This window comes from Lipotes vexillifer, unplaced genomic scaffold (genome assembly GCF_000442215.2).
Source record: "Lipotes vexillifer unplaced genomic scaffold, Lipotes_vexillifer_v1.1 scaffold39, whole genome shotgun sequence".
Classification (NCBI taxonomy): domain Eukaryota; kingdom Metazoa; phylum Chordata; class Mammalia; order Artiodactyla; family Lipotidae; genus Lipotes; species Lipotes vexillifer.
In genome coordinates, this window is record NW_006787038.1 from 3,290,165 (window position 1) to 3,314,721 (window position 24,557).

Below are 24,557 nucleotides of genomic sequence, written 5' to 3' on the forward strand. Positions count from 1 at the left end.
CCCTGCTCCTTGGCCGATGACCTTGCTTCATATTTGCTTGAGAAAATAGAAACAGTCAAGTGGGGAATTTCTAAACCTCCTGCTGTTGAATCCACAAACCTACCTACTTGTTTTCTGTCTTCACTCTTGTTAGAGGTATTTCTGTTCCTATCAAAAGCCAGTCTCGGGCTTCCCTGGTGGCGCAGTGGTTGAGAGTCCGCCTGCCGATGCAGGGGACACGGGTTTGTGCCCCGGTCTGGGAGGATCCCACATGCCGTGGAGCGGCTGGGCCCGTGAGCCATGGCCGCTGAGCAAAAAAAAAAAAAAAGCCAGTCTCCCCATCTCTGCGCTGAATCGCATTCCTCTTTCTTTCTTAGGGACTTCACTACTATAGTATCACGTCTGCTTCCAACCCCATCAAACCCTTCCTCACTGCTGGATCATTTTCATCAGCACCCAAACAATTTAATTTAAAAAACCCACAAGTGTATTTTGATCCAAACTTTATCTCTGTTCAGCTGCGGCTACCTTACCCTGCTCCCTTTCTCAACAAAACTTTCCTGAAGGGTTGACAGCACTTAACTATATATCTATCCACTTTAAAAATAAAAACGAAAACAAACAAAACACTTCCTTAAAAAGTAAGCATTGAGGGACTTCCCTGGTGGTCCAGTCGGTGGGATTTCGTGTTCCCAGTGCGGGGGGCCCAGGTTCAATCCCTGGTCAGAGAACTAGATCCCACATGCGTGCCGCAACTAAGAGCCCGCATGCCGCAACTAAGAGATCCTGCGTGCCACAACTAAGACCCAGCGCAGCCAAAATAAATAAATAAATAAATATATATATGTATATATACATATATATATATATATATATATATATTTTAAAGTAAGCATCAAGTAGATCCAGGAAAATATTTATAGTATGTTATATTAGTTAGGGTAAGGCTAAGCTTCTGTACAAAGAGACTCCCTTCCTCCCTCAAAGCAAAAAACTCAAACCTAAGCAAGATAGAACTTTAATTGTCTCTCATCTCTCATATAACAGTCCAATATGTCTAAGGTGATCCAGGGCTGGTTGGTGGCTTTGCTATCCTTAGCAAGTGGTTTCCATTTGTGGACCCATCTCCGAGACAGCCAAAAGGAAGAAAAGCCTATATCCGATCCCTCGAAGGGCAGGACCCAGAGTGGTACAAGTTCCTTCCATTCACAGCCCATTGGTGGAATCTAGTCACTCGGCCACACGTCTTTTGCAAGGATGTCTGGGAATTGTAGTCTTTAGCTGGGATGCCATGTGTCCAGCTAAAACTATGTTGAGATGGGAAAAGAATAACATATTTTAAAGGACAGGCATTGGCATTTGCCAAAAACATATGTGAGGTAGGGAGAATATTGATAACCTTCCACCCAGTCTAAGAAAAAGAAATTTTACCCTTACTTTTGAGATTCCCTCTGTGCCCGAGCCCGCATTCATTACTTTCAGGGGCAACTATTATCCTCATTTCACATTATCTTCCCTTGCCTTTCTTTATGGTTTTATCATATATTTGTATCTGAAATCATATCATGTTTTTCAGTCTTAAATGAAATTATACATATTCTTCTGCATCTTAATTATTTTAATCAGTATTTCTGAGATGAATGCTTCTTGTTGCATGGTGCTATAATTCATTTATTTTCATTTCTGTATTACAGGAGTCAGCCGGATACATATTTTAGGCTTTGTGGGCCAAAAGGTCTCTGTCTTAACTATTTAAATCTGCTGTTGTAATGTGAAAGTGGCCACAGACAGTATGTAAAGGAGTAAACAGAGTTGTATTCTGTGAGGTACTTGTCTGAGCCTTTCCTCAAATTTTCTACTTTATTTAGAAATCTTTATATATTCTGGTCATTTTTATGAGTCATTTTTTCAGTAGCTGGTGGTGTAAAAATCTCATTTGTAGCTTTCTTCTCTTTATGGCACCCTTTGATGAACAGAAGTTAGTAATTCTAATAAATTGAATGTATCAGTCTCTTCCTTTATGGATTGCACTTCTGTGTCATTAAAATATATTTTATTTATTTAGGTAGTTAGTTATTTACTTAACCTGCTACTGTAAAGATGCTTTCCTAATCTGCCTTACCCATGTTGGTCTTGGATCCTGCTGGATTTGACTTTTGAGCACAATGAGCTGGCTCCAGGATGGCAAATTGCTTTTAGCTGGACTGTCAACTGTAGGGTGGGGAGCAGCTGCCTAGAATGCACGATTGGAAGGCTTCTTAGGCAGTGCCTGGGATCAGTAAGCAAGAGTGCTGTGACTGATTAGCAATGTCTGCCACAGACTAGGAAATGGAGGGTGGTGGCACAGCTGACAGCTTTTTGCCATGACTGATCTGGTGCAACTGAGTTAAGTGATTTGCCCAAGGCCACGCAGCTAGTAAATAACAGAGCTGGGTGGAATCTAGTCTCCTTGGTTATACAAGAATTCCTTCTAAGAAGCCCAGTCCAACTCATTGAGATGCCTTGGCCAGTAGCAAAGCCTATAGGCCTTCCTCAAAGTGGGAAAAAGAGGAAGGGAGTGGAAAGGGAGGCTGAGCTGAAATAATCTTTCCTGGTTAGGTGTTCAGTTTTAGAGACTTTTTGGCAGCTGGGAATGCAAGGATAGCACAGCCCTACTGAAATGTCCTTGGGGACACGGTGCCCTGGGTGAGAAGGGTCCAGAGGAGAGAGCGGCAGGAGAGTGGACACTTCCTTAATAAGCAGAAAGCCAGGGTCTCATCACCCAGTACCATCTTACCCATCCTGGAGCAGCTGGCACAAGCCCTGGAATATTAGGTGGCATGTGTGTTTATCCACCCGCAAGGCTCTCTCGGCTTCTAGTGAGTCAGGAGTGAGGTACTCTTCACCATTATGATATGGCACCAGGGTAAGGGGCAGCCCGAGATAGCTGTCCTGTCGGAGGCAGCAAGGTGAGCTCACCTGTCACCCAGAACCTCCTGCCAGACAGGGTGGCTGAAGGGAGCTCAGATCGTGCGGGGGGTGTAGATGAGTGTTTAGGCAGGGCATTCTGCTGGGCTGGGATGTACATCAGTGTGTCCACGTGACCCACAGCCCCTGGGCCCTCAGGAGCCCAGAGTACTCCTATCACCTTTTGTGTGATTTGTTCCTCTTTCTAGAGATGGGTCAGCTATAGTTTGGTAGAACTTATAGGTAGAGAGTCAACACCTAAGTCTCCTGGAAGGAACACTGGTTAGAAAAAAGTACTGCATAAAATAGGTTTAGTGCATGCTCCCCAGACCTGGTAGGTAGTCAGGATCATTAGAGGAGCATTGCAAAATTATCCATTCCTGTACATCTCCCCTATTGACTTAGAACCTCGAAGTGGGTAAGTCCTTAAGGTCTGCGTAGTTCAAAGGCTTTCGGGGCATTCTGACAATCATACAGGGTAGGTGGTCTCAAGTTCAGGGCAAAGGAGATAGGACTTAGAGATTAAGGTTCAGATCCTCCCTCAGACCTTTCCTGGCTGTGTGGCCCTGAGAAAGTCACCTGACCTTTCTGAGCCTCAGTTTTCACATGGGAATAATAATAATCATCATGTGTTCTCCCTCCGTCAATTTTGGTACACAGATCAAATGACATATGGAAATAGCTTTGTAAACTGTAAAGCATTGCACACACCCTTAATAAACCAAGGACATTAAATTGTGTGTGTGTGGGGGGGCGGGTTTCTAGGTAAGGGTAAGAGAAGAGACTTGACCATGACAGCTTTGCAGTGTCAGGACGGCAGCTCTGCAGAGGAGGCAGAAGGACACAGGCTCAGAACCTCTCCCTCTCTGCCTTGTCTGAGCCTTTCCTGTGGGAAGAGAAATGTGATGGGGCAGCGCCTGGGACAGGCTGGGGGCCAGGTGCAGGGCCAGGCTTTTCTGAGCTTTAACCGGTTATTTTTAGTGCCTGGGATAAAAGAAAGAAACTTAAAACTGCCCCCCCCCCGATCTGCTGCCGCCCCTGCACACTCTGCTATTTTTACTTCAGAAAGGCTGGGATCTCATCCAGCTTAGGGGGGGGCGGGACCGAGGGGAAAGCGGGGGGAGTTGGAGGGAAGCGGGAATTATTTTACTTCCATTAAGAAAAAAGTCAGAAGCCTGATCTTATCAAGTCAGCAAGTGGACATCTGATCCAGGACACGGCAGCTGCAGGCTCTGGCTGCTCTGATGTGCCTGCAGTGTGGATAGGTCAGTAGATGGGGCAGGGGCTTGGGGGAGCCCCGCTCCCCTCCCCGCAGGCAGTTTCTTCCTCAGAGCAGCCCAGCAGTTTCTTTGCTCTTTCCTGTGCCCTGAGCTGGGAAGTGGGATTGGACACTGTAGATATAGGGCCACCAACCTAGTGATGAGACTGCTGGGGGTTGGGGACTATATGGCTGCAGCCGAGCATATTCAAGAGAGTACCTGTGTTGGCGCTGTGTGCCCCTGGGCACAATATTCAACCTCTCTGAACCTTAGTTTCTTGAGAGTTTTGTTTAACACATCTGACCTACGGTAGTTCTAACTAAAGGGGTGTGTTTCTCTCTCTTCCCATGAAGAAAGCTAGCAGTTTAAGGCAGGCACTACCACTTTCATAGGCAGATGAGAGGAAAGAGATGACTATTGAGGTCCTACTGTGTACTAAGCACATTACTATGTTTCATACATTTTATGTTATTTAATTCCACTAATCAGAGAAAAGCGAAGTATTTTTTAAAATCTTTTAATAGTTTATTGAGATATAATTCACCCATTTAAACTGTACAATTCAGTGGTTTTAGGTATATTACATTGTTTTTTTAATTGTGGCAAAACGTATTCAACAAAATTCACCTTTTAAAAACTTTTTAGTTTTCCCGGCCGAGCTGTGTGACTGTGGGATCCTAGTTCCCCAACCAGGGATAGAACCTGGGCCACGGCAGTGAAAGTGCTGAGTCCTAATCACTGCGCCACCAGGGAATTCCCTAAAAATCATTTTTAAGTGCACATAAAATTCAGTGGCATTAAAGCACGTTCAGTGTTTTACAACCATCACCACTACCTGTTTCTAACACTTTTTCATCATCCCAAACAGAAACTCTACTGTAACTCCCATTTCTCCCCCACCCCCCACCCCTGGGATCCTCCAATCTACTTTCTGTCTATTCGAGTTATTTCTTATAAATGAAATCCTACAACATCTCTCCTTTTGTGTCTGGCTTATTTCACTTAGCATAATGTTTTCAAGGTTCATCCATGCCATAGCATGTATCAGAACTTCATTCTTTTTTCATGACTGAATAATATTCCATTGTGCGTATAATTCCACATTGTGTGTCGATGGGTACTTAGGTTGGGGAATTCCCTGGCAGTCCAGTGGTTAGGACTCGGCACTTTCACTGCCAGGGCCGGGGTTCGATCCCTGGTCGGGAAACTAAGATCCCACAAGCCACACAGCTCAGCCAAAAAAAACCCTTAAAATTAAAAAAAATTTTAAAAGGACCTTTGAAAAAAAAAGAAAGGATACTTGGGTTGCTTTTACCTTTTGGCTATTGTGAATAATACTGCCGTGCACATTTGCAGATGAGTACCTGTTCGAGGTCCTGATTTCAGTTCTTTTGAGTATAGACCTAGGAGTGGAATCGCTGGGTTACATTTCCACAAGTAGTTAAACAAATTTTTAATTAACCTTTTAAATTTTGACATAATTGTAGATTCATATGCAGTTGTAAGAAATAATACAGAGAGATCTCATGTACCATTTACCCAGTTACTCCCAACGGTAACATCTTGCTAAGCTATAGTACAATATCACAGCCGGAATATTTGCTTCGATACAGTCAAGATACAGAACAGTTTCAAGCGTGAAGTATTGATATTTTTAATAATAAGTATATTGGCTAACGTTTATTGAGCACTCACTACGTATTCATGACACACTTATGAATACTTAAATTTTGGCCTGCACATGTTAAAAGATGAAACAGTGTTGAACTGTAGTTAAAACAAAGGATAAGTATTTATTATAGTATTTGGAGCTCTGGTGTACTTTACATGAGAATATTATTGATGCTTTTGTAAATTCAGAAAGTATCAATAAGATGATATAATCTAATAATCCTGGACAGCAATTTTAAGTTAATTAGTATTTTAATATGCTCCCTGAGCCTACTTTTTTAGATATTTCACTAACATAAGAACACAAACAATAAGGCAACTCTTATTTCAGGTTCAAGTCCCCGCCTTTATTTTTTTCCATTTGCTGTTTGTAAGACTTAAGCATCCTAATTTAAAAAGTAATTGCCCATTTTATGAGTGAAAATTGCTTTCTGCTGCAAGTTACAGAGAACTTGACTGCTAGTGGCTTAAGCATCGATAAATGAGATTGATTGCCCCACCTAAGAAGACCAGAAATGGCCAATTGCACAGGCTTCTCAGCCACAGCATCAAGGGCTCAGGCTCTGCCTTTCTTCTCTGGTATCCTCACATGGCTGCCTCATTGTTACAAGGTGGTTGCCACAGCTCTAGGCTTCATCTTCCAGGTCAGGGCAGTGGAAGGGCAAAAAGAGCTGCATCAACTATGTCTGTCTCTTTTTTTTTTTTTTTTTTTTTTTTTTTTTAATGTCTGTCTCTTTTATCAGAAAAACAAAACCATTCCCAGAAGCCCCCACCATGGAGTTCACCTTACATCCCATTGGCCAGAACCAGGTCATATGACCAGCCTTGGTTACCAGGGAAACTGGGAAAGTGGGGAACAGGAATGCTGGGACTGGCTAGGGCTCTCTATGAAGAAAGCCCTATGTGCCTATGAAGAAAATCCAGTCTCTGTTAGCATGGAAGAGGGGGAATGGAATGAAATTGGGTAGGAAACTAATAATGTCTGCCAGATCCAACTGTTAGTATTTGGTGATCCACTTCTAAAGGATTCATGATACAACATCTTGCTGTATTACCTCTTGGGGAGGGGCTGTTTCTTTGTTTTTTTTTTTTTGTTTTTTTTGATAAATTTATTTATTTTATTTATTTATTTTTGGCTGCTTTAGATCTTCGTTGCTGCGCACAGGCTTTCTCTAGTTGCAACAAGCGGGGGCTACTCTTTGCTGCGGTGTGCGGGCTTCTCATTGCGGTGGCTTCTCTTGTTGTGGAACACGGGCTTTAGGCACACGGGCTTCAGTAGCTGTGGCACGCAGGCTCAGTAGTTGTGGCTCGTGGGCTCTAGATCAGAGGCTCAGTTGTTGTGGCGCATGGGATTGGTTGTTCCGTGGCATGTGGGATCTTCCCGGACCAGGGCTCGAACCCATGTCCCCTGCATTGGCAGGCGGATTCTTAACCACCGTGCCACCAGGGAAGTCCCCCAAAAAACACACATTGGCACATAATAAGTATAAACATAGACCAATGTCTGTTTAGGCAGAGTGCAAAGGAATTCAGACCTCTGTCCACTGTCTCTGCCCTTGAGGGGCTGACCTTTCTCGCATCAGGTCGCATCAGTACAGACAAATGTGTGGAAGGCGAGGAGGTGGCTGGCCTAAAACACTGTACAAATGTAGAACATAAAGGGTACTTGAGCATAGAAGGTGGATGCCCAAGGATGTTCAAGTCCATAAAGGGTTGTCTTATGGAAGGGAGGTGGTCTTGTTGGATGGGATGCAGGGTAAGGAGTGATCTGGAGAAAGAATTTAGCTCAATACAAGGAGAAAGTTTCATGAGGAATAGGCTGCCTTGAGAGAATGAATTTCTGGAGGCTGGAGAGAGAGATGGAAGCTGGGGCAAGGATCAGACCCTGAGATTCTTTTGTTTCTTAACTCTGAAGAGCTTCATTTTAACTGGGCACGTCATTTTACTCAGACACTTGGTTACTGGCCTCAGGCTGTGTGCTGAGCTTGGGCTGCAACGATAAATGAAAGTCCTTGTCCAGAAGTTGCCCACAGTCCGCCAGGGAGATGGGCACGTAGTGTATGATGGTGAAGAGTTGATTTGACCTTGGCTGCTGTATAGAGAAAGAACAAAGGGAGCCCAAGAATGGTGTGGCCAGCTCTGCCAGGGGTGTCTGGAAAGGTTTCCCAGTAGAGATAATAGTTGAACGGGGCCTTCAAGGGTACCTTTGATGGTATGGGCAGGTCACTTAGGTGGGGGCCCATCTGCCCAACCCCAGCCTGGGTCTATGCCCCAGGACCCCTCTACCCTAAATGGTCTTTGATAAACCCTGACTGTGGGGCAGTGTAGGTGGGGAAGGGAGAACTCAGAAAATGGGGCAGACCTGGGCCCTGTCCTCCAAGAGCCCACTGAATTGGAGGTGGCATGTGAAGTGCCAGGTGGGTGTCAGAGCACAGAGCCATGGGAGTGATGGCCTCACCTGGCTACTGAAACCAATTCCCAATTTACCAATAATTTTCCCACTATGATGTCATTTGTCACAAAAGCCACATGCGGTGAGCAGAGCTGTTACTACCATTGCCTCCTCCCCTGTATCCCAGACCAAGGCCACGAGCGCCAGCTTGGCTGAGGCCACACAACTCATAAGGGACCTTGATCACTGGATCCCGTGGGCTTGAGTGACTTGGGTTTGTGTTCAGAGTAGGACTTGGAAAGCAGACAGGAAGCGAGGAGAACAAACACACCTCATACCAGGTATCAATTTGTGCATAATCAAACGCAACAGGCTACTTTTTTTTTTTAAACAGAATAACCTGTTAATTGATACACTTATTGATTGGAGCTATTGACCATTGTGCTATAAAGATCTGTGGAGAAAATTTAGAGAGTTTATACCTGCTGTGCCCTGGGAAGTCATACCCTGGAATGGCAAAGTGCTTGGATATTGGCTCATTTATTGGGCAAATTGCTAAATCTCTGTGAGTCTCAGTTTTTCTCGTTTGTAAAATGGGGATAATAGCACCTGCTTTATATGCTGTGGCTTAAATAGGGCAACACATACAGAAAGTCCTCCATAAGTTAGGCTGTTCTCATTATCATTATCAGTGTGACTTACCAGAGGGTTGTACGCAGCACAGGGGAAGAGTAATAATAATGATGACAGCGATGATCATAGTAACAGCTCACGTTTTCTAAGCATACACGTGGCACATTGGGTGCCACGACAGTCCTTGGAGTAGCATGGTGAGCAGCCTCTGGCTGTAAGGGGCGCCTAGTCGTTAGGGGAAGCCCGGTGTGGTATTGGAGCCCAGGAAGAAGCACCCAGCCTGGGTGGAGGCATATCCATTCCTGTAGGTGTCAAGACTTGAACACCCACGAAGAGCCAGGCCCTGTATCCGGACAGAGAGTATTTCACACGGATGCCGCGACAGAGGTGGCATCTGCCCATCTTCTCGCCTTGCTGAGGGATGGGCGCCTCTTTTTACTTTTGTGGAGCAGTTCACTCTCCTGCTGACATCTGTCTGGGATCAGGCAGCCTGGGTGGGAGGGGGAAGCTCATGAGACTGGCATGTAGCAGACAAAGTCAGTGAAGCGGGGAAGGGGTTCATCTTGGACTCCAAGTCAGACCCTGGCACATAGTAGGTGCTCAGGAAACTGGGGTCCTCACGGTCCTTTATGCCTGACGCTTGGCATTTTCACTCTTGGTCTTGCCAGCTTTCCAGGGGGAGAAGCTTGGTGGAGGGTTTGACTCGCCTCGGGTGTAGTAGGCAGGGTTGAGCTGCTTTGTGGCTGTGTCACAGGATGGGGTCCAGAAGACTCTTCCAAACAGGGAACTTCTCCCCAAAAACCTTTTCCCCAAAGGGAGGAACTGTCCTCCTTCCTGCCCTTATGTGCCTGCTCCTTCTACCTTCACAGAAGGGGCCGGGAGGGGTGTGCCAGAGTCCCATCAGCACATGAGTTTGGTCTTGTGCTGGATGGGATTCGGCTGCCCCTTCAAGGTCCGAGGTACTGATGGATGTGGATTATACAGCCACATCCGCTAGGAAGCTGTGGTCGTTATTGACTTTCTTCCTGAGAACGCCTCCAAAATAAACTTGCCTACATTCATGTCCTTATCGCAGTGTCTTGTCCCAGAGAACCCACTATAGAGGTGGTCAGTCGCAACCCATTCTGACTCTCGAAGCAGAAGCGGAGTTCATTGCAAGCCCGTCAGGAGGCTCAAGGACCACACTTAGCCAGACAAGGACCCAGGGAAGCCCCCGAGAGCCCAGGCACCGGAGATGCAGTAATCAGGAGAGTCTGGCCCAGGGCTGCCCACACCCCTGTGGCTGAGAGCACTACTGCTACCCTCCCCAGTAAGATGACTCACAATAGGGGAATTGCCTTGAAATAGGAAGCAGGGGTGGGATGCTGGGTAGACCCTTTCCTGGGGAAAAAAGTTCACTACAGCCATGTTCAGCATCAAACACAGAAGTGCCATGTTGTGGGGTAAAAAGGATGCTGCTGATGAAAGGCCGAGCATTGATTGGCCCCCAAAAGACAGTCCCCTCAGGCAGCCTGGCTGGGTGTGCTTACAGCATCCTCCTGGCCCTCCGGGCACCCGTGTGGGCTAGGAAGGTGGAAGAAGGTAGGGCCGGCAGGAGGAAGTGCCGGGGAAAGACGGGGCCCCGAAGATCAGCTGACTGGGGCTCTGTGCCCATGACGCTGTTGACCTTTGGGGAAAGGAGGAGGAGTTGAAGCCACCGAGCTTGCTCCCTCTGGGGACGCTGGCTCTGTCTCTGACTTCTTATGTGTTTTAGTCAAGGTCCACTTCATGGTAAGGAAAGGAGAGCCGCTCTGCTTTCTGTGTTCGTTCTCACTTGGAGCTCAGTCAATGTGTCCCATCCATCTTTTCATGTCAGGTCACACAGGTTGGTGGCCACACACAGGCTTGTGTAGCCTTGGGTGAGGAGCCCCCTGGAGGTCCTGTCCGCCCTGCCTGCTGGTGGGGCTGTCAAATGGAACTAACAGCTCTGTCCAGACAGCAGGAGCTGTGGGTGGGCAGGACTCTTGAAGGTGGTATGGACCCAGTGACAATAAGGGGTCTGTCTCCCTAGGATAGGGCCTCACTCCTGGAAATGGATGTCAGGGTGGAATGGCCACAGCTGCTTTTGTAGCTGCTGTTGAGAGCCTTCCGGGCACTGGTGTTCCTGGTGTGGCCAGGACAAACAGCATCCTCATCCCGTGGGGCGTTTGTATAGACAGACAGAACTGAATCCTAGAATCTCTGAGGGGGAGGGATCCAGAAATTGACATCTGTAACGAGTGCCCATCTAGATGCTTTTTATGTGAGAAGTTTGCAAATCTTTGTTATAGCTCTTTGGAGGGGCCGCCCATGGCAGGGATTCCTTTCCTCTCTTGGTAAGCTAACTCAGTCCTGCCTGGATTCACAGCAGATCTAAAATGATGTGTCTTCTTTCCCCAGCCGTTGGAGGAGTGTGTTTGTTGTGCTTTGTCTTTTGGAGACAGAAAGACTCAAGAGCTGAAGGTTGCTTGGGATGGATTTCAGGAGGATGTTGACTCCAGAGAAGCAGGACCAGGCCTAGGGCAACCCGGATGGGCCATTATTACTGTGAAGACAATTATCTTAGGATTGTCCAATCACCTGGCCTGAGGCTGGCCATGTGGCAGCTGTAAAAAAAGCCATCGGCGCGTAGCCCTGAAGATTTAGCCATTTGCTGAAATTCCAGAGTCGGCGCTAACGCCCCTGGTGATGCTGAACAACTCTGAGACCTTCTCCCTTTCCTCCCCAAAAGGCGTGCGCCTTGATCGAGTGCGTGGAGGCCGCCAGAAATACAAGCGACGGCTGGACTCAGAGAGCAGCCCGTACCTGAGCTTACAGATTTCTCCTCCTGCTAAAAAGCCATGTGAGTGCAGGGCAGTCCCTGCCCCTCTTGCCAGCATCTGTTCCTGGAACATCTGGTGTCCCTTTGGGGAAATGCCATCTTCACACTGCTGGGTTATGGGGCACAGAGGGTCACGGGGAAGGGGCATCAGTGTCTGGCATTAGTATCGGGTACTTCAGGCTTCATTCAGAAGACCTTTCCTGTGGCATTTACAGAATGTAGCTCCAAATGCAGCATGATCCTAAGAGGGCACAGGCCCAGCATCCCTCACCTCCCACTCGCATCACGTTCATCTCAAGAGAATTCACCAGGCAACTTCCCTTGTTGGGATATTTCCCAAGAGCCCAAATCATTACTGCCAGCAACTCTGTGGAGTCAGAAAGGGATGGACTGGGAGTTTGGGGTTAGCAGATGCAAACTATTACATATAGAATGGATGGACACCAAGGTCCTACTGTATACCACAGGGAACTATAGTCAATGTTCTGGGATAAACCATAATGGAAAAGAATATAAAAAAGAATGTATATATGTATAACTGAGTCACTTTGCTGTATAGCAGAAATTAACATATCGTAAATCAACTATCACCAATAAAATAGAAGGAAAGAGAGAGAAAGAGAGAAAGAAAGAGGGAGGGAGGGAGGAAAGGAAGGAAGGGAGGGAGGGAGGGAGGAATGGAGGGGGGTTTTTAGCCATGTTTGAGCTTCCTGGGGCTCCTCGGAACCCGACTTTTCTTCCTGAGCCATCTCAGGTTCCACCTTGGCCCCTTTCCTCTTTTCCCAGGCATTTACATTCTCCCTTTTGTTGTTGCAGTGACTAAAATCGTCTCCTACCTGCTGGTGGCTGAGCCGGACAAACTCTACGCCATGCCACCCCCTGGCATGCCAGAGGGCGACATCAAGGCTCTGACCACTCTCTGTGATCTGGCAGACAGGGAGCTCGTGGTCATTATTGGCTGGGCCAAGCACATCCCAGGTGAGTCCCATAGGACTGGGGGAGAGTGTAGTCAGAGGCTCACAGCCGCTCTCCCGTGGCTCTGGTTCTGATGCATGGGAGCCCGTGACCCAGGAGCCCTGTGGAATCTTGGGAAAACGATTTTTCTCTGGCCTCCTTTCTCTCTTTGTGGGATTGGAGGTGAGCAGTTGTTTGGAAGGTCCAGTGATGTTCCTGAGCTGCTGGGGGCTCTTCAGAACGGATTAGCATCCTAGCAGGGCTATGATTGCTTCCACAATAGGTAATAATCAGAGCAGGTTCTTTGAATCCTTAAAGGCCAAAGAACAGGGTTTTATCCTAAATCTTATTGGCAATATACTGGAAAACAGCACAGAAGAGGGATTGGCTCTCGTTTCCTACTAGAGGCAGGTGAAGTGGAGTGGTTAAGAACATGCGCTTTGGAATCAGACTGGGATTCAGGTTCTGGGTCTGCAACTTGCTAGCTGTGTAACCCAAGGCAGGTCGCCCGACCTCTCTGCAAACAGGAAGTACCAGCTGTACCTCCTTCATGGGCTTTGATGTGGGGATGAAATGCGAGCGTGTGTGTGATGCTTTGGCACATCCTGACGTCAGCCACATGCTCACTCTTGCCATTTGCCTGATCTTAAGGGAGGCCTGTCTCTTAGTTTGGATTCTGTGATTTTGAAGATCATTTCTGGCATGAAAAGTACATGTTACGGATGTGTTTTGCGTGATCCGGATTTCTCTTCGCTGCATGTGGCCCCAAACCCCTCTTTAGGTCTTTTTCATTTTGGATAAAGGGACGGAGCTGATTTTTAATTTGTTTTTGTAGAGTCCGATACCCACATATTCTGCATTACACCCTTCTTGGGGGGCTTTCTAAAGTCTGTGCAGTTTATTCCTTTGCGGTCCTAACAGCTTGGCTGATAGTGTCAGGGAGACATCCTGTTCTCTGGCAGTGACCTACCATGGACTCAGATTCTTCCTAGCTTTGTAACGTGGGACAGTTTATCTTCCCGTCTCTAGATCCTTTTTGTGTTTGCCACCGGCTCTGAAAGATGAATACAGCATGCATGGTTATGTAGCAAAGGTGTCCGAAACTTTAGATGCCAAGGCCCACAGTTGATTGGGGCAAGTCAGAAAGTCCTTATATAAGATGTTATGGGCATAGCTTACAGGAAGGAGCCTTCCTGCGGACAACGGCTCAGAGGGGGTGCTGGTGTCACTTAGCTGGCAGGAAGCCTAGAATTCCTTCCACAGGGACTCCCTGACTCACGGGTGGGCTCCCTGGGGATCTGGGCTGGAGCGCCCTTACTAAGGAGCTCAGCCTCTTGGGATTACACACTCAGTAGTTTTTGAATCTGCCCTGTGCTGATTCAGCACCACTGTGGGGTCAGGCCACTGCTTAAGACACCTCAGCCTGGATTGCTCCACTAACCCAGGGCCAGGTTAGGCACAGCTCCCCCTGCACACACCCCCTTCCCATCACACACTCCTCTTCCAGGCTGAGCAGATACTGCATCGCAGCCACGGCTCAGGAGTGGCTCCTGGCGGGCCTGTGGGTCACCGCCTGCTTCTTCTAGCACCTTGTGCCCACAGTAACCCCCAGGGGGTAGAGTAGAACCAGGAGGCAGTGCCTCCCTTGCACCCATTTTCCTTCTCATCTCCCAGCCCCACCTCCCGTCTGTGCACAACCAAGGGTGCAGTGGGCAGAGCAGAATGGTTGCTGAGGGCACAGACTTTGGATTCAGGCAGACCTGGCCTCTCATCCCAGCTCTGTCCTTACTGGCTCTGTGCGAGATGCTTCCTTTTTCTGTGCGTCAGGGTCCCCACCTGTGAATAGTAGAGCCTCCCTCACTGGGTTGCTGGGAGGACCTGGCTTGCTTAGCCCAGGCCCCGCACAGAGTGGGCACCTGATAAATGGCAGAGACTGTGACCATTGTCGTTGCTAATAGTATTAAAAGCCTCCTTTCACATCATCATTTCTCCTTGTCCAAAGCTGAATTCTTTTTGCTTAAAAAATAAAATAAACATAGGGGCTCATTTGTCTGTCTCAAATGCTAATTTGCCTATTTTGCATACATTTGCCTGCTGAATTATTTGGGCCTGACCTTCTAGTGTTTAAGGTAAAATTAATTAATAGGATCTCCTGCTACTGCATGTAAACCTCATATTAAGGGTGATGACATAATCAAGTGCCTGATAGAGTTAAACTAATTGACTTAATCCCATCTCAGATTAGATGGAAAATTTATCTGAAGACCTGGTCAGAGAATGAGAAAGAGAATGAGAAACAGGGCAGGTTGAGTAGGGAGGATACAAGCCAGGGCCCCACCCTGGGACTTTTGTCAGCAACTGTCCATCTTGGTCCCTGGGCAGACAGAAGGACTGGCTTGGCTTCTTTAGACGGCTCAGTTTAGAGCTCTGGAGAGGAGCCCAAGCCGCTGCCCTGAATTAAGCACAGGATACCACATTTCATGCCTCAGTATCGTCTAATCCAGAGCCTGGCACACAGAGGGTGCTTCCTACTTGCTTTTGCATGCATTTATTGAGCACTAACTGTATGTAAACTCTCTTGCTAGGAGTTGTGGCCCATCTAAAGAATTAGATTAATTGCTGCCCTAAGGGTCTCATTTGGGAATAAGTTAGATAATTAAAAAAAAAACAAAAGAAAAAACTTTTTTCATGGAAAATTTCAAACAAAGGTAGACCAAAGAGTATGATGAACCTCCCCATTACCCTGCTTCAACAGTTATCCCCCCACGGCCAATCTTGTTTCCTCTCTACCCACCCATTTCCCACCTCCTGTATCTCAGACGTGAGAAGGCAGATGCTTAGTTAGAATGCAGCAGGAAGAACCACAAGATGGAGTGCAGAGGCAGGAGGGATGCCACGGGCTTCGGGGGAGAGAGCAGAACAAGAGTGAGGCCTTCAGGATTGATGGGCAAGTGGCCATGGAGGAAAAGTCCAGAGGGACATTAAGTGCTGTGCATAGAAGCGGACATATTCATGCGGGCACTGAGTGGCCAGCTTAGCCGGAAGGAAGGCTCATTTGAGCACAAACTCATTCCCAGCACTCCCCTCCCTCTTCCCCATATTACTGAACACACAGGATACTTTTGCAAGGGTGAGTTCCGTGGGAAAGCTGGGGCTGCTTGTGGTTCCCCCAGAACAGCAGCCACTCTTTTGTTTGAGTCAGTCTGAAGTTGCCCACCCCAGCACAGGCTTTTCCCTTGAGTTGAATTTTCCAAGTACTGGGCTGCCCAGAGAACAAGCCCAAGTCTTTAGAGCGTCCACCTCTTACTCCCCATGAGCGAGAGATTAGAACAAGAGGCAGCAAACATTCGCAGGCACTGGGTATCACTTGATGAATTGCAGCCTGCAGATGTTATTAGGTGTTATCCTCCCAGCCCAGGCAGCCCCGAGGGTGCCCCAGCCAGGACAGCCTCCTCCAGCTGGCCCTGCCCAGCCCAGGCCGACACGTGCACGGCCTCTGCAGGGGAGCCCCCCCACCAGAGGCCTCCAGCGGAGGGTCCCTCAGAGACCCTGCTACCAGGAAGCCACCGTCTGGCTTGCACTGGGGAGAGAAGAACACCAGCGGCCGATGAAATATGGGCTGCCGAGTGACAGCAGCTGTGTCTGGAGTGGCCTCAGATCCTATAATCACATCTCCCTTTATTACCTCTGCTAATGGCCCTCCAGGTCGACAGAAACGATAATAAATTAACAGATTATGAACTCCACTTGCCACAAATTATGTGCTCTTTTTTTTTTTTTTTTTTAAATTCTAGAAGCTCATACTGTCGAATCACTGGGGGATGGGGGCTTGGGAAGAGCCTGAATGTTATTAGATCAGTTGGTGCCGATAAAGCAACTTTCCGGGGGCAGCAGAGCTCAAGGTGGGAGAGGTGGGAGTAGGCAGCCAGCTGGGAGAGCCCCAGGGGCACGGGCCACACGTAGCCTCTCCCAGCAGCCCCCCTGCCCCAGGATTGCTGATCAGCTGATGGAGGAAACTCAGTCCAGCACAGGAACGCAGAAGTGAAGGGTGCATTGCTGAAGGGCAGGGAGGAGTGCTTCAGCTCCTTTGTTTGGGTTTAATAAAAGAAAGAATATGTGCTTCCGGTAAAGATGTGGCAGAGGGGTGGAAGTGATGCGTTCCAAATACCCATCTTTCTTAAGCCTCATTCTGGGAATTTGTGTATGTGTATAGCCACTGTGTGTGTGTCCCCTCCCTGCCATCGTTCATACTATAACACTGCTTTACACTCTTTTTTCATTTAGTTATATGAAATAGTAGCATTTACTATATGCTAAGCCGTGTTCTAAGCAGTCCACACGTTAGCTCATTTAATCCAAACAACCCAATGGGGTAAGTACTATTATTATTCCCATTTTACAGATGAGGAAACTGGGGCGCAGAAAACGTGCCCAGGGTCACAGCCAGTGGTCAGCAGAGCTAGGATTCCAACAGACAGGCTGGCTCTGGCATCTGTGCCCTTAATAGTTAACATCTTTCTTGGGCAGTGAGTATCTCTACATCCACATTCATGGTTCTTCCTTATTCTCTCTAGTGGCTTCTACTGTTCCATTCACCTTGCTAATAATTACATTTATTACATTTATATAATAAGTACATATAGTACATTGGTTACATTTAGGTTGTCACCTGCTTTGGGTTGTTACAAACAGATCTAGCAAACAGCAATTTCACATTTATCTTTGTATGTTTATGCATACTTTTCTTTCTAGGAGAAATTCCTAGCAGTGAGAGCTGGAGCTCTTCTTACAGCTGTAACCTCATGGGGACATGCCGTAACTTGGGGTGTGGCTTTCCCTCTTGACTGAGCTCTTGAAGGCAGGGATCGGCTCTGGTTCCAGCTGGCCATTCTGTCCCTGGTGCCTAGCACAGGGCCTGGCACTTAGTAGGTGCTCAGAAAGTATGTGGGGCGTGAATGAGGGGGCAGAGCATGTTGCTCATGTTCTCCTAGCCGTGAGCCTCTCGTGAATCTTTTGTCTTTCGTTTCCAGAAGCCTAGCTCCTACCTCACCCTCCCTCTCTGCCACCTTCCAATTCAATTGTCTATTAATTTTGCCCCGTCCACCTCCTACATCTTCCCTCCCAGTCTGTCTGCCTTCAGACCCGCACCCCCAGTGCAGTCCCACACGTCCCTACGTACACACACCCCCTGTGCTGGCTGATTGGTATCTGTTAATTAATGTCGCCCCAGGCCTCTCCTGCTCAGAGGCCCGATAAGGGAAATTGGATGTCCATTTCTATCTATCTTTCATTACCACCCGGCTCTCCCTGCCACCACGGGCAGCCCACACCCGCTCCCACTCTGGGATCTGGACGACAACACACGAGCACCTGACCCCTCTGTGCCACAGCCTCTCCCCCGAGAAGGCGCATCAATCCACGCTCACCCCGTGTCGGCCGTATAATCGCTCCAGCTCTGTGGGCGATCACCCAGGGATGCCAGCAGCCGGGTGGTGATCCCAGGTCCGGGTTGTACAGATCGGCCTGCGAACTGTGATAGTCAGACTAAAAAGGGTGTTTACTGGGGAAGGGGTACCTGCTGAGCGAAGGGGCTTCCTCCTCTGGATGCCCCTTACAGTTGGACACTGGTTGTCTCGCTGGTTGGAAAACAGGGAGGGACAGTGGCTTTTAGAGACAGAGGACGGCAGATGAGGGTGGAATAGACTCCAAGAAAACCCAGAGGGATGGGCCAATCCAGAGGCTTGGGACCACCCCGGGCCTCCAGTCTGGGGGCCGGGGAGAAGAATCACGTCAATAGCGTGCTAACAACAACAACAACAACAGTAATAGTACCTGCCTTCCTCGTTCATGTGTACTGAGCACCAACTGTGTGCAGGGGGAGGTGTTAGGTGCGTCCCACGGCCATCTCTTTCCATCCTCACCGCACCCCTGCATCCAAGTGGGGTTAGGTTCTAGGTCAGCAAGAAAAGAGTCCTACATAAGCAAAATTACCCGTGGAGCTCCCTTAATTTCAGTGGTCCATGACGGGTGCGTAGTGCAATGGCTTTGTGGATACCTTTCCTTTTTGGCACATCGGGTGTGGTCAGTCGTGGAACCCGTCACTGAGTTCCTGGTTGAAGTTACTGATGGCCAGGCCAGTGGGGGTCTGACCTCTGGGAGGACAGGCTGCCTGTGAGAAAGTGCCCCCTGACCCTGGGCGCTCTTGAGCTCTTAGCAGCCCCAGGCTGTGGTCACTGGCCGGGAACAGCTGATTCCTCCTCTTTCCTGGTTGGGCCCCTGGGTCTCGGCACAGCTGAGACTCTGCATTGAGGTCAGGCGTCACTCGAAAGCACTAAAGCCTCCCCTGCACTGAGCAGAGAGGGGGATATGGAAACTCCTCTGAGTGGAAGGCACCCTATACTGCCACCTCCTGATTCTACTATGAATTCAATAACTCCTTAAATTACAAATGCATTTAATTAATCAAAAAGCCTCTCTGCACATTCGAAAAATACCATAGAACTAACAATAATAATGATAATAACAACCGTCAACATTGACTGAGCTCTTGTTAAGCCTTTTCCATGAATTCCATGTCTGACTCATTCACCAAGGGAAGGACAATGAGACCAGCAGGTGAAAGGGACGGGCAGGGTCCAGAGGTTCCCCACCAGCGCCAGGGAGGCCCCCTGACCTCTGCTGCCCTGCTTGCCCCCTCTTCCTGCAGGCTTCTCCAGCCTCTCTCTGGGGGACCAGATGAGTCTGCTGCAGAGTGCCTGGATGGAGATTCTCATCCTGGGCATCGTGTACCGCTCGCTGCCCTACGACGACAAGCTGGTGTACGCTGAGGACTACATCATGGATGAGGAGCGCTCCCGCCTCGCGGGACTGCTGGAGCTCTACCGGGCCATCCTACAGCTGGTGCGCAGGTACAAGAAGCTCAAGGTGGAGAAGGAGGAGTTTGTGACGCTCAAGGCCCTGGCCCTGGCCAACTCAGGTACGGGCGGGTGTGGGGCGTCCAGGGGGAGCTCCAGGAGGTCTTCTGGGGAGTACAGCTCTGGGGCCTGTGAGCAGGACCTCTGTAAGGGGCAGGAATGGTGTGAGGACGCCAGAGCTTCTTGTCACCAAAGATTGTGCAAGGGGTGGCCTGGAGTCGAAGAGATGGTGATGAAGACTGGCATTGGCTGAGTATTTCCTAAGGCCTTGATTTGCAGGGCATCCTGCTGGGCCCTTGCCATGAAGATCAGCACAGGGTTAAGGGCACAGATTTTAGAGGCAGGTTGCTAAGAGTCAGATCCTGCTCCTGCCACTTGGGCAAGTCTGTGCCGCACTTCACTCTGTGCCTCGGTTTCTTCATCAGTAAAATGGGAACAACAAACAGTCCAGAAGACTCCACCCCAGAAGACTACGGAAGGGATTTATTTATATACAGTAATGCTTACACCATGCTTGGCATATAATAAGTACTCAGTCTGTTAAATCAGTTAGCCATGAACTGATTTCATCTTACAGTCAACCCTATGAGCAAAGTTATTGTTTTAACCCCATTTTACAGATGGGGAAACTGGGGCTTGGGAAGGTGAAGCAAATTGCCCAGGGTCACACAGTTAAAAGAGTGTCAGACAGAGCTAGGACCCAAACCAAGGTCCTCTGATTCCAAAATCGACTCCAAGCTTATACACACTCCTTGAGTCTCCCGCTCAAATTGCTCAGGCCCAAGAGAGAAAACTTTCCTGGCATTAAAAAGGAGGCTTCACTCCATTTCTTTTAGCGCCCACCAACTTCTAGCTAGACTATCTGGGGAGAGGGACCGGGCATTGGTAACTCAGGTGAGTGAGCTTGAATGTAACCTGTGTCCACACTCTGCAGGTACCAGGCCAGGTGCAGGGGTTGTGGTGGGGATTGCAGAAGAAGGAGAAAGGCAGGGTCCCTGTGTCCTAAAGAGAGAGTGTCAGGCACGCAGATACATAATTCTGCTGCTGGGCGCATGCAGTAGTCAATTGCTCAGATCTCAGTCAAGTTCAAAGTGGACCCAAGTTCAAATTCTAGCTCTGATACTTACTTAGTAGCAGTGTGACCTTGGGCAAGTTGGCAACCTTCCGTGGCTCTGTCCTATGTGTAAAGTGGGGATGTCCCCATCCCTCCTCCAAGCACTTTTTTAAATGATTGACTGAGGATAACACGCTTAGCCCAGTGCCTGGCCTAGAGGAAATGTTCAATAAATATTAATTATTATCATTATTATTAATATTAGAGAAAACAAGTGTTATCAGTGTATGGAAGAGAGAGAGCTGGTTCCAGATGGAGACAGTACAAACAGGGGAACCAGCCAGTTTGCTCAATGCTGTCACACTTTCACTGGAAGTTCCATGTCCTGGGAAACCTCAATCCCTGTAAAACTGAGACAGTTGGTGCCCTAACAAATGGCTTCACAGAGAATACAGGGGATGCTGTCACTGCCCCACTCAGACACCCTTACTGGGTTAGTGCATCCGTGCCCCAGCTGCTGAATTTTGCTGCTGATAGCACACAACTGCCCCCTTCGCCAGAGACCTACCCTCACCTGCCTTGCTTGGAGGGTTACATATCCAACCCCCCGCCCCCTTCGCACCTTCAGCCAAAAGCGGACCCACACAGGGGAACCAAAGGCTGGACTCCTGGAGTGGGATCAGGCACAAGCCAGGCTGCGTGCATCCTTACCGTGCTTGCCCCGCCCTAGCCCTATCCTGCCTCCTCACCTTCCTTTCTCCTGAAAGCACGCTCGCCACAAATTCCATGCATCCGAACCCCCATCTCAGGCTCTGCTTCCAGGGAATATGACCTAATAGACAGAAGGAAGCTTTTTTTTTTTTTTTAGTTCAAATCGCTTTTATTAAAAAACTAATGCAAAAAAAGAGTTAAACATTTTACATACTTCTGTAGAGACCATTTACACACACCTTGATTCCAAAATTGTAATGTAGTCTGTTAGAGAATGCTAACGCTGTTGGTTTCTTTTTGGTACAGTTTCAGATTGACAGAATAACTGAGCAGATAGTATATCGAGTTCCATATACCATCCCACCTTCATTCCCCAGCCCCTGCACACAATTCCCATTAACATCTTGCGTCAGTCTGGTAATTTGTTGCAATTAATGAGCCAATTTTTTGTTTAATCTGACGGCTTTTTTTTTTTTTTTTAGTTTCGTTTATTTATTTATTTTTGGCTGCGTTGGGTCTTCATTGCTGCGCGCTGGCTTTCTCTAGTTGCAGTGAGCGGAGGCTGCTCTTTGCTGTGGCGCGCGGGCTTCCCACTGCAGTGGCCTCTCTTGTTGCGGAGCACGGACTCTAGGCGCGCGGGCTTCAGTAGTTGTGGCGCACGGGCTTAGTTGCTCCGCGGCATGTGCGATCTTCCCAGACCAAGGCTCGAACCCATGTCCCTTGCATTGGCAGGCGGATGCTTACCACTGTGCCAGCAGGGAAGCCCAATGAGCCAATACTGATACATTATTATTAACAAAAGTCCACAGTTGCCTTCAGAGCTTTTTGTGTTGTCCGGTTCTATCAGTTTTGACAAATGCACAACGACAAATCTCCATCATCACATATCATGCAGAATAGTTTCACACCGTCACAGTTCCCTGCGCTCTCCTATTCCAAGGGAAGCGTTGTCATCAGCGGTTGTAGAGGGACTGGGGGTTTGGGTGGGCCGAGGAGGAGAGGGGACCAGTGAAATCAGAGGACACAGGGCAAGCACAGCGAGATGCAGCAAGGCTGCCCAGACGCTGGAGGGCACCTCCTGGATGTTGGACTCTCCTGACCACTTCTCACAAGACCCGGAGCTCACGCTTGCCCAGGCCAGGAGAGGAGCGTGAGGAAGTAGGAGGCCACTCAGCTGTCACCTCCACCCACTCCTCAACGCCAAGCTTTCAGAGGACCCTTTAGCTCTGCCAGCTGCTCTGGCCTTAGGTCTCAGTACGTACAGACAGGCACGCATGCACATGCGCACACACAGACATAGACACGTACAAGTACAAATCACCTGAGGACCGACGGAGCCCGGCAGGAGCTGCCGCTAGCATCAAGCTTTGCCGGAGTAGGTGCTTTGCCATGAGAGACAAAGTGCCGGGAACCTGGACTTCTTGCCCCAGTGGCATTTACCAGGCCATCCTGCAGCTCTGTGCAGGTTCAAGAGCTCCAAGTGGAAAAAGAAGAGCTTGTGATGCCTCAGGCCTGGGCTGTGTCATGGAGCGATCAGATGCAGGCAGGAAACAGAGAAAGAGCAGGCCTGTTCGGAGGTTAGGCTAGAAGAGCTGTTGGTGTCAGAGCAGAGGCTCCAGAACTCTGAAGGGAGTGGGGTGGAATAGGGTCAGTATAGGGAGCCGTGAAAGGTTGTGGAGGAGCGACCTGTCCCCAGCAGCGAGGTAGGACAGTCACCCAGGCAGACAGCATGTTAGCTGGAGGAGAGACAGGGGCTAGGAGATCACTGGAGTGGTGCTGGTGGCAGCCCCGAGGGCCACCACGGGTGCCACTGCGGAGGCTGAGTGGGCGGTAGCAGGTCAGAGGCTTTGGCCCCAAACCACGCCCCCTCGGAGCCTGCTGGCTGTCTTTCACCCCACCTCCCGGCCTCTCCAAGGCTCCCTGACAGCAGAAAAAATTCATAGCCATTGATTTTGTAATTAACAGTTTATCAATGCCATCGATACAGACTCGCTGATGGATTGCAAAGGAATTAATCTTCCAATGTTATTTTATTTCATTTTTGGTCGAAGGCAGCTGCCAATTTTGGCCTCCTTGGGGAGCGTGGGGTGGTGGGGAGAGGAAACCGGCAGGAAGGAAAGGAATCTGGATGGCCAGGTCCCAGCCTTACAGGGACTAGTGCATCTTGGCTGCACGCTCTGGAATCAGCCAAGAGTGTAGGAATGGAGCCACGCTTCATCCCCAGCTGGCAAAGGAAGAGTCCTCACCGCCTTGGTAACAAGGAGCAGAAAAATGTGGAGGAGTCTTAGGTATGGGGCCGGCCCTGCCAGAGCATTCTCCTGCAGTCTGAGTTTTCACAGTAATGATAATAACAACATTTATTAGTGCCTGATGACGTGCTAGTTCATTTTAACCCGCACCACTACCCTGTGAGGTAGGCACTCTCATTTGCTCCATTTCACAGATGGGAAACAATCTCAGAGAGCCTAAGTAACTTGGCCAAAGTCACACAGCATCTGAGACTCCAGAGTCTTATGCACCTCATTCTACTGCTATTCTCCTAAGAAAAAGAGACAGGACTCTTGGAGGCATGGGCTGAGTATGGATCCAAAATGTCAGAGGGAATTACTGGGGTTAGCCAGTTGGTACAACTGCCCTTGGCAGTCTGGTATCTAAACCAACCCAGCATGCAAAGGAATTGCCCTGCTTTTTTTTTTGAAGAATTCAGGAAATTTGCCCAGTCTTCCTTGACAACCCACCCAGGGCTTCAAGTTCCCTTGATTCACATGCACCCTTACCCTCCCACCTTTGGCAGGCCCTGCGGGCTGCAGTTCAGGGTGGTGGCTCGATATCTTTCAGGCATATCAGCAGAGGGCTGGTTATTTTCCCCAAGGCCATGAAGTGGGTTCTACTTTGCTTCTGCTCAGACCCAGCTGTCAGCAGGCACCTCCCTGCCCCTCTGGGATTTAGGTAAATTTCATTTGGAGTTCATGGCCTGAGCCCAAAGCCCTCCCCAGGATTCTGTAGAACTCCCAAGAGCATCTTCCATCACTGTGCCCCATGTGTCCAGCCATGCTATCTTAGTCCCCCCATATCCCCCCACCACAGGGCACCCAGACACAGAGCTCAGCCCCTTTATCTGTGTATGTAACAGCTATTTTGTAAGGTTAGTGAATGCGCTGAAGACTTGAGCTGGTGCCTAGTGGCAGCAGTAACAATAATAATC

The 24,557-nt window shown here is 48.8% G+C and overlaps 1 protein-coding gene across 2 annotated transcripts in view; it reads left to right on the top strand.

The window, feature by feature from the left end:
• The window catches only part of ESRRB (estrogen related receptor beta), a 103,786-nt gene that overhangs the window by 78,226 nt on the left and 1,003 nt on the right, over positions 1 to 24,557 (top strand). For both annotated transcript variants that reach the window (XM_007459760.1, XM_007459761.1), the window contains exons 4-6: positions 11,630 to 11,740; positions 12,536 to 12,697; positions 19,380 to 19,649. In XM_007459760.1, coding sequence (XP_007459822.1) covers positions 11,630 to 11,740; positions 12,536 to 12,697; positions 19,380 to 19,649 — 543 coding nt within the window. The remainder of the gene's footprint in view (positions 1 to 11,629; positions 11,741 to 12,535; positions 12,698 to 19,379; positions 19,650 to 24,557) is intronic.